The 9194-nt window shown below is 41.8% G+C and overlaps 1 protein-coding gene across 1 annotated transcript; it reads right to left on the minus strand.

Moving 5' to 3' along the window:
- Positions 1 to 931: 931 nt before the first annotated feature.
- LOC117347948 (cyclin-dependent kinase inhibitor 2A-like) lies at positions 932 to 8183 on the minus strand. The gene is made up of 2 exons (XM_033919462.1): positions 7660 to 8183; positions 932 to 1674 (listed from the first exon to the last, which is right to left on the minus strand). The coding sequence occupies exons 1-2, from the start codon at positions 7786 to 7788 to the stop codon at positions 1414 to 1416; spliced, it is 390 nt and encodes a 129-aa protein (XP_033775353.1). The 5' UTR covers positions 7789 to 8183; the 3' UTR covers positions 932 to 1413.
- Between the last annotated feature and the right edge of the window lie 1011 nt (positions 8184 to 9194).

Below are 9194 nucleotides of genomic sequence, written 5' to 3' on the forward strand. Positions count from 1 at the left end.
TCCTCTGTATAAAGCTAGGGTAGAGTGGCCTTAGCATGCCCTTACATTTCTACTGGAGCCTTTCCCATTTTCTGAATTAAATGAGCATGCACCAATGTTAAACAGCACCTGGCCCCCCCCCAAAAAAAAAAGTTAGCGTGAGCCCTTATTCCAGCATATCGCAAACTGTGTGCCACAAGGGATTCAAGAATAGATGTTTACATGAGTCACTGCCGGCGCCTCTCCCCCGGCATATGCACCTCTGTAAATGTTTGCCAGCACAAGAGCTCAGGGCCGCGTCTGGAGGGCCTCCGAGCCTGCACGGATGTCAACGCGCATGTTGCATGCACGCACATGAAGTCATCACATCGATGTCCAAGCAGGCTCGGAGACCCTCCAGACGCGGCCCCGAGCTCAGAGAAGATGAGGTTCATGTGGGGGCAGGGCTACATATCTTTTTTGTGTACCACAAAAAAAAAAAAAAGACCCCAAACATTTGCTCCATTAGTGGGAGAGATGCTGCCTTATTGCCACTTTATTTTGGAGGCGGTAGAGGCTCACCTGCTAATCCTGCACTAATGCAGAAATGCCCACTTTTCACCCCCTCAGTCAAAAGATATTTTCCGGCACACTCACATCAGCATGCCTCACAGTAAACCCTTTTAAGCTGTGATAAGCTAATGTTAATTCTTACTGCAGCTTAGTAAAAGAACCCCTAGGTAAACAAACAGGGTGAAAGTTTCTACATGACTTTTATTCTTTTTGATGTACTAGGGCTCTCTGATACCATAGCTCAGAAAGCATTTAAAACAGTAAGAAGTCATACTTTCAAAACTCCACATCTTCCATAATCATTTAAATGCACTTTATTTTATTCATATATGCACATTTTAAAACAGAAGTTAAACCACAAAAAAAAAAAACCAATAAAAAAACCCACACAATCATTTGATTTTTTTTTTCCCATGTAAAAAGCATATAAAGAGGCAAGCTGTTACTTCAAAAATAAACATGAAATTAGTTTGTCTCTCTTCAAAATTTTAATGGCTGCGGAACAGATGAGAATGGTTAAATGAGAACTTGTAAGATCCCATCCCAGTAACCCCAACAGCTGACGTAAACCCAGACAGCAAGCTCTTTGCTTTTGAGCCGCCTCTTTCATCTAACTCTCCCTATCAAAATTATTCTATTTTTTTAATTTATATATTATGGTAACTTTTTAATCCACAAAATGAGTATCAAGTAAAAAGACAGTCGGTGCAAAGAAGCAGATTCATGTAAACTAGTCCAGACAAATAGCGTTGCTTTTTAATTCTCTGTGTTTCATTACTCTGTCTTTATGTCCCAGGATCATTCACTTTGAGTTCCATTTCAGTTCTTTTTCAAAGTCCTATGCAAACTATTTCCACCCATCTTTATTGCAACACGTCGTCCTTACGGCCTCCTGCTCTGTGGAAAGTTTTCCGGCAGGGCAGCAAGCAGATGCTGTGGAACCAGGTCAATGGGCGTCTGGCCCCATTTGTCGCAATGGTCCAGGCGGGCTCCACCCATGACCAGCACTTGCAGGGTGTTCAGGAAGCCCTCCCGGGCTGCATCATGTGCTGGGTAGGTACCTGTAGAGGGGTCTGGCACATTTGGATCAGCTCCATACCGCAGCAACAGCTCTGCCAGCTTTGAATTCCCCAGTTTCATGACCTTAATTGGAAAGTATTTAAAAAAAAAAAAAAAGCAGAAGTTATTCAGTTTGATCTTGTTTTAAATTATCCCTCATGCCCTGCTTGCTTTTGAATGAAGTTATTCAACCTACCTCTGTTTAAAATAGCTTTAAGAGTGGCAGCAAAGGTAGGGATATGGTAAATCAGTCAGCAATCATGGCTGGTTAATTAAGCCCCAAGCTATATTTACCCAAAGTGGTTCAAAACACAATATACAAAAAAAGATACCAAATACCACTTCCAGAGAGTATGTATCCAAAATCTATTCTGCAATGGTTATAGCTACTCAGGAAAAGGCCTCAGAATAGGAGCCTACGCACAGTCCTATCACAAACTGAAACTTCAGCGTAGCTGCTCCTTGCTCCAATCACTGGCCAAAAAAACCTGAGAGTTTATTCAGTACAGTTTAAATATACTTTTTAATTTTTTAAACTTTTTAAAACTTTCTTTTAAACTATAGGTACATCTCTCTATTAGTTTGAGAAAGAATTTGACAACTGGATACTTATCTCAACGTTGTCATAGTTAATTTCTGTATTGCCTGTAAGTTGCCAAGAAGTTGCCGACGTGGCCAGCGTTTTGTGGACATAACACTCGGTCCACTGCTTCAGGGCTAGAGGCAGAAACATGCAGGCATTGTTCCGTTGAAAGCTGCCAAAAACTTCTTGGCAACTTCCAGGCAATACAGAAATTAACTATGATAACGTTGAGATAAGTATCCCACTTTGTCAAATTCTTTCTCAAACTAATAGAGAGATGTACCTATAGTTTTAAAAAAGTTTAAAAAATTAAAACATATATTTATTTAAAAATTAATTAAACTGTACTGAATAAACTCAGGTTTTTTTGGCCAGTGATTGGAGCAAGGAGCAGCTACGCTGAAGTTTCAGTCTGTGATAGGACTGTGCGTAGGCTCCTATTCTGAGGCCTTTTCCCGAGTAGCTATAACCATTGCAGAATAGATTTTGGATACATACTCTCTGGAAGTGGTATATTTGCCACAACAACAAAAAAAAAGAGCTACCAACTTTACTAATCATGGGTTTGGAATCTCATGAATCCTCCAGATCCACCGGATTATGACCTTGGATAATATTTGCCGGAGCTGCACCAACTTTTTCTTTTTGACAGCTTGATTCTAATTGCCTGGTTTTTTGGTTTTGTAAATTTTTCCAAAATATAAACAAGCACAACCACAAAAAGCTGCAATATTACATTGCTCAAACAATTAGTTCACAAAAGGACTATAGTATTACCAGGTCAATTAATTGAGTACAGTACGCTTCACTTTCCCATTGACTTCCTACAGCTTCTTAATCGATTTTAATGCAGAATTTGTACATCTATGTTTGTAGGACTTGCCCAGCTCATTTCATTTGACTAATTCTTATGTTTATGGCAACCCCCCCCCAAAAAAAAACAACAAAAAACCCCAAAACAAAAAACAACAACAAAAAAAACAACAACACACAAAACCACAGCTGATACCTACAGACAAGTTTGATAGAATACACACAGTCTCTCTACACACATCCCCTATCACAGGGGTAGGCAATTCCAGTCCTCAAGAGCCGGAGCCGGAGCCAGGTCTTCAGGATATCCACAATAAATATGCACAAGATAGATTTGCATCTCAAGGAGGCAGTGCATGCAAATCTATCTCGTACATATTCATTGTGGAGATCCTGAAAACCTGACCTGGCTCCGGTTCTCGAGGACCGGAATTGCCTACCCCTGCCCTATCACAAGCTGTGGTAAAACAGGACAGATCCCTGCTGCTTATGTCCCCACCAGAGACAAAATGATTTCTGCGAGTATGTAAAAAGAGCTGCTCAAATAAAAATTCATATGATGGCTAACATGACAGCAAGGGGAGATGTTCTGTATATGAAGCATAGTTTTCAGCAGTAGAATCACGGAGAAAGTATTTAGCAGCTCTTTGTCTGCCAGCTAGGACCCAGCAAATGCTTCTACAACCGCTTTAACAACAATGCAGATCCAGCCAATGTCAAGGGGGGACGATCTGCCGTAGAAACAGAGCACCAAATAGTGCCGCTGACAGCGTGGGGGAGACCCGGAGACGAGAGGTTCTGCAGTTTAGTCTCGGGTTTTTGGCAGTACAAACGTCGGAGAACTTGGCAAAGGAAGGTCTGCGTTACAAACCATTAAAAAGCAATTAAACTGGCAATTAAGGAAAATTAAGTCAAAATTAACAGACAAGGATGAAGCTAAAGCCGGTTATGGCGATTATCATGGGGATCCGGTAGGACGCTACTAATCATTTCTAAGATGTACGCAGCGCTGTATAGATTATATGCGGGTACTTTCTCTGCCCCTATTGTGCTCACAATCTAAGCAATGGAGGGGTTAAGCGACTCGCCCAGGGTCACAAGGAGCTGCAGTGGGAATTTGAACCCAGTTCCATTAGGCTCCTGCTTCCTCCCAAATCTTTCCCTTCTACCTATTTGGTAGAGAGCAGCTATATTTGATTTGGCTAGTGCAGGGGTCTCAAAGTCCCTCATCGAGGGCTGCAATCCAGTCGGGTTTTCAGGATTTCCCCAATGAATATGCACGAGATCTATTAGCATACAATGAAAACAGTGCATGCAAATAGATCTCATGCATATTCATTGGGGAAATCCTGAAAACCCGACTGGATTAAGGCCCTCGAGGAGGGACTTTGAGACCCCTGGGCTAGTGTCACTTTTTCAGAAACCCAGTTTTAAGTATGCATGTTGCCTTTAATCTGTGTAGATTTTCTGGCTCTGTATAGTTTCCTTTTAGACTAGAATTACTGCTTCCTCCTCCTACGAGCCCACCGAGAAGTCATTTGTTAAAATCCTATCAAAGAAATAAAGTAATCCAAAAACTAAACCTCCCCACCAAGTTTATACATAATTAAGGGGGGTTGGGAAGGGAAGAGGAGGTAATTGAGGAATTAAAAAAAGGAGTTTAAATTTAAGAATGTATTGAGGTTATAGTAGAAAATATATTTTGGAGGAATAATAGTATAATGTTTGACAAATATTCTTATGAATTTAATTGTTTAGTCAATTTGTATTATATTTTTGTAAACTTGTATATTTGTATAATTCCTTCCTTAAGGCTTTCTGAAAGATGGAATTAGTTTCCTTTTTCCGTCGTAGTGGGGAAAAAAAAAAAGTTTTGGGTGGCACAAAAATGGAAGTTTTGAAAGTGATCATTTTGTAGCATTTTACAAATACTATTACATAACATTAATGATCAGGTTAAATTTGATTCACTTTACAGAGCAGGTGTGAACAACCCTCCCTCCCCCCCCTCCCCACCCCGTGTATCACAAATTAAGATCCGCAGTACTGGGATAAAATGAATGACTCCTAACTCATAAAACTCTCTAGTCCTAACTTGAAGTCAACTTTCATGTAGGAAATCCTCCGGCACAAGAAACGTTTGCGTCTAGAAAAGAAGTCACAATTGCACATTCAATAGTCTTGCACTTTTCTTCGACTTTATGGATGGTGCATGAGATTTTTTTCACCCTATATTATTAATAAAATAAATTGCCAATGCTATATGGAATATATTGACGAGTGTAGCACCAGTCCGGGCCTATTTACCACAGTACTGCAGCCGATATATTGCATGAGCTTAGTCGGCGTTTCTCACACTCAAATCAATAAATGTTTATGGCTTCTAGAAAATTATTAATTTCTAGAAAAAAAAACAGCAAAGATTCATCTTCATTCTACTGGTCAGAAACGTAGGTTACATAATTTCCATGTGATGGAAACTTGAAGACATTTCACTGAATAAAAAATGGTGATTTATTTCTAGTATAATAATAAAAGGTGCCCAAAAGCTCTTTATATGAAACAAATTTGCAATAAGTAAATGCTACTGGTTAATCAGGTGCGGGCCAGACATCACTTTCAATTGAGAGTCATTTTTGCTTTCCCATTTTCTAACTGACCGAAACAGTTATCTAACCTATACACTCATTTTTTTTATGACCAGGTCAAACTACTGCACATCCCCCAGTTTTTAGAATATAGATATTTTAGACTACTTCTGCTTAACTATTTATTTAATAATATCCTGCTGTTCCTTAATAGTGATACAGGATTTATGTATCTGATTATTTGTTGGCTAACAAAGCAGAACCAGAATACAAAACAGACTAACCCAGCCCTCCGCCACTTTTAGTCTCAGCATAGGTTATGACTCTTGACAGACCTCCATGACCCTTTAACAATACTTTCTACAATTATCATAATTAGGGAGTTAGAGGACAATATACTCCTTAGCATATTTGGTATGTTTATAAGTGGGAAGGGATAAAACACGGACCTTGCGGATCTAAACCCGCATGTCCTTAAAAATCTGGGGGCCGTGCCACTTTTAGTCTCAGCATAGGGAGGGAGAAGCATTAGGGTCCGTCAGAGCTAAATTGTTACAGAGGTCTGTCAGAGCCATAACCTATGCGGAGACTAAAAAGTGGCACGGACCCCAGATTTTTAAGGACGTGCAGGTTTAGATCCACAAGGTCTGTGTCTTACCCCTTCCGGGTCTTTTCCAGATAAGCCCCGCCACTAATGCAAAAAGTGCACGGGCAAAAAAACTTAAGCCAATAGTTTATAAATTATTAAACTATTGAAGCCCTCCGAGGAAATTATTCACATGATTTGAATAATGACTCCGGGAGGGTTCAAGGGGGGGGGCAGAGCTCCCCCTTGTATATCACTCTCCCCAAGTATTCACTTAGCATGGTGTTAGCTAAAACTGTGGCAGGGGTTAACTTTTTGGCGGGGCTTATCTGGAAAAGATCCCCCCTTCCCGCTTATAAACATGCCAAATATGCTAAGGACTATATTGTCCTCGAACTCCCTAATTATGATAATTATAGAAAGTATTATTAAAGATAGTAATATTTTTAAATGGATGGCTAGTGTGGGAGTGGTCGAGTATGAAGCAGAGGTGGATAATCCCTCCCCCCATTTATCCTTTTTTTTTATTTTTCTTTTAATTTTTGTTGCAGTTCTTACTGCTCCTGAAGAAAAACTCAGGTCTGGGTAGAGCAGCACCGTTTATTTTTGTGGAGCACAAGCCACACGTGGGTGATGGTGCATCAACTTAAGTGTCTTCCTGCTGAGCCGCAATGGAATAAGTTATCATTAATGATTGACTGGGGCTCATGTCACCCGCTAGAAAATCAGATAAGTGACATTTGAATAGTGAAAGTAGTAATAAACTGGTGTGAAATAACATTGCCCCTCCCTATGAGGCAATTGAGGAACAAGGAAAAGTGTAATGATGGGTCTCCTATTGATCTTCAAGGGGCTCTAGGGCAGGAGACAAGGACACCCAGCACTTTCACACTAATTTAATTACAGGAAGTTGAGCAAATTTATTTTTAGGTTTAGAGTTTTATGCTTTTTGCGATTGTGCTTATATAAACAGACACTTATTTTAATAGTCATAATTCCTACCTGTTGCATTACTCTACACCTCGTCCCCTTATTCTTAAAGTATATTTTAAAAAAAAAACCAAAAAAACTTGCCAGTATAATTGTAACATTTTCTCTCCCTACACTCTATTACATGGAATAAGTGCTCCCCCAAAAGTCTGTCTTCCCCCCTCCCGTTCATAGATTTTCCTATAATTCTCCTTCCTGGCTACGAGTTCAACTTCTGGATTTATGTCCCAGGGCAAGCCTAGCCATTATGCAGGCACAGGCAACCGCCTAGAACTAGGGGGAACACCAAAGAGCAACTGCAGCCAGAGTGAAATGGATCCACAACTACACAAAAAGTCAAGAAATAACGGGGTATATTTTTTAAATTGACCATTTACACAGATTATTGTAGGAGAGATGGCTCTGGGAAGAGACTGAAGAGTAACGGGGGGGGGGGGGGGAGGGGAGACGCCAGGTTGAATTAATGCCTAGGGCAGAGGCCCCCGTTAGTTCCCTCTTTTTAGCCTTACTTGGATGGCAGTCCGGTGGAAAGAATTGGTCGCGTTGGGGTCGCTTCCGCGTTCCAACAACGATTGCACCAGGAGCAAATCCCCGCGGGCAGCGGCCCCGGTCAGCTCATCGGCCCGCTCCCGACTCATGATCAAACGGTGGCTGGCGAGCTCCGAGATTCACATGACACTTCCTCCGGCAGGGCGCTGGGATGTGGGCGACGGGAGACAGGTCAGGAGCGCAGCAGTTATTAACGCCAGGTCTTGGTGCGTTGCCAGCCACCTACCGGAACTTCAACGCAAGAAAATGTCCATCATCTGCCTTTCCTTAGCGCTTGTTTTCTAGCTCCTGCAATGCCGCGATAACAAAGGGACTATCGCCAGTCCTTAGGAAGGAAGATCCCGAAAAAAACACCGTTGCGCGATAATCCCAGACAGCTGTTTGAGCAATCTCGCGTTCCAAACCCGCCGGACCTCGGCTTTTCTCGCTCTGACATGCCTCGACTTGCGAGGGATTGAAAGGCAGGGAAAGGGGCGGGGTTTGGCGGGAGAGCACCGCCCACCCCGTCCATTAGCGAATGGGATGAGAACGCGGACTAGAGGCTGCAGGGGGGTGGGGGGGGGGAGCGGGCCGATCCAGAGCAGATGATTCCCCCCTGCGAAGAAAGTTTGTTTGCACTGAAAAGGCGGTGCCGTTCATTCCAAATGGGCTTTCTTTTCCATTGCTACCTATTATGGACGCACAGCTGGCCAACTTTTCAAAATGATTGCTGAACTAGCCCCAAATCACGAAGTCCTTATAAAGGAAATTAAAGGATGGTGTGTTATGAACAGCAGCTGGTCAGGCTAAGAAAAGCATAGCAGGTGGTGCACACACAGGCATAGGAGCTAACTTTTGAAAATGATTGAGGGTGCTCAACTCGTGACTCGTGACAAATTTCCCCTCACCCAGCAAAGAAAAAAAAAAAAAAAGGAAAACCAAAATGCATCTGGTAGCAAATGGTGATGATGACCACCCCGTATCTAAATGTCAAGGACAGGGAATGTGAACAAACCAGAAGCTAGGATCCAGCCACTCCTTCCCCTTCCAGTGTATCAGCGTCATACTCTCACTCTCTCTCTTCCTCTCCTTCCCTCCATTCAAGCCACTTATAATACTTTTCTCCAACCAGTCCCTCTTTTCCCTCAGCCTATCTACCCCATACTCTAATCCCCCCCCTTTTTTTTTTTTTTTCATTTTTCCAAATTTCACCTCCCTCTGTACTTTTTAAAAAATTTTTTTTCTCCTTCTGCATAGGCATAGTTTGATGCTTTATATTTGGGATAGGGAATTTAATAATAATAATTTATTTTCTTGTATACCGCCCCACCAGCAGTTCTAGGCTCTTGGCCTGCTCTACTCCCTAAATCTTCTTAACCTGTTCGGCTTCTCAACCTGTTCGGCTTCTCATTTTTCTCTTTTCCCATTCTTTTATTTAAATACCTTATTGAGCACAGTGACCACAAAGCTGGAAGAAAAGAGCAGATAGCAGCAGATACCCAAAACTTACCCAGCC

Source organism: Geotrypetes seraphini, chromosome 1 (genome assembly GCF_902459505.1).
Source record: "Geotrypetes seraphini chromosome 1, aGeoSer1.1, whole genome shotgun sequence".
NCBI lineage: Eukaryota > Metazoa > Chordata > Amphibia > Gymnophiona > Dermophiidae > Geotrypetes > Geotrypetes seraphini.